The following is a 1,033-nucleotide window of genomic DNA, read 5'->3' on the forward strand; positions in this document are numbered from 1 at the left end:
AGAGTGAGAGAGAGAGAGGGGGGGGAGGGGGGGGAGAGAGATAACGCGTAAAGGGACGTAACGAAAAAATAGATCTGGGAAGTAAACATTGTAATAATAATATAATGTTATTACTTCCCTTATTCCCTTACACATGCCTTTTCCTTGCAAGTTTGTTTCAGTGGAATGTCTCAGAATAGCAACATTAAAATTTATAAAGTTTTCCCACAAAAAAAAGGAATACAACCTGTTTTGTTTTTTCCGTCCGAGGAATGGACTCGTTGTAATAACTTCCATTCCAGGTAAAAACGTCTAGTTTTTTAGATAATTATTGTATAATTATATAATATTTTTCCTTCAGTACAGATGACAGTTAATTTGTTTCTGTTCTCACGATATGATAAGGCTAATAGGAAAGGCATTGTGGTGAAATCAGACGCTTTTCAAAACTGTAAAAAAAACCACACTTTTTTAAAACCCAAACTACCCCTACCCAAAAAAAGGCAATTTTTTTTTTCGCCCCTTAAGCATTTTCTTAAAAGTTTTATTTTTTAATTTCGTTTTAGGCCGAAAACATTTTTTGTGTGTATTTAAACACTAATTTCTGAATGGATTTAACTGAAAATGTTGATCGAAAGCTAAAAAAATGTTGGGCATTTCCAAAGGCCACTGAAACTTTTGAAGACACCAAACTTTGGCGGCTTTTTTCTCCCTAATGTTTTCCTCTGACACCAGGGGACCCCTACCTCGTTCATCAGCAGATATCGAGAGTTTTTTTTCAATATAAATGTTGTTTTTTAAGGCACAAAAGCAAGACATTACCAAGTTTTAGAATGATACCAATTACACTATATGCCCCGAAATTTTACGAGAACTTTCACTGTGTCGTGACACATACTGATAAATATATTTTTGGAATGTTTTGCTAACTTTTTAAAAATGGAACCTTGGTTTTTTTTTCCTTTCAGAATTTGGAGCCCAAGGAATTAGGGTGAATTCTGTCAAGTAAGAATAAAAGAACATAAAAGGAGAGAGAGAGAGAGAGAGAGAGAGA

General features: G+C 34.3%; 1 protein-coding gene across 1 annotated transcript in view; it reads left to right on the plus strand.

Annotated features, from left to right (window-relative positions):
* Positions 1–1,033, plus strand: part of LOC101859710 (3-oxoacyl-[acyl-carrier-protein] reductase FabG) — a gene marked incomplete at its 5' end in the record, with an annotated part of 9,284 nt that overhangs the window by 6,017 nt on the left and 2,234 nt on the right. The window contains 1 exon segment of the mRNA XM_013083547.1: positions 948–984. Within this exon segment, the coding sequence (XP_012939001.1) occupies positions 948–984 (37 nt within the window).

The sequence above is a fragment of the Aplysia californica genome, unplaced genomic scaffold (assembly GCF_000002075.1).
Source record: "Aplysia californica isolate F4 #8 unplaced genomic scaffold, AplCal3.0 scaffold00240, whole genome shotgun sequence".
Lineage (NCBI taxonomy): Eukaryota > Metazoa > Mollusca > Gastropoda > Aplysiida > Aplysiidae > Aplysia > Aplysia californica.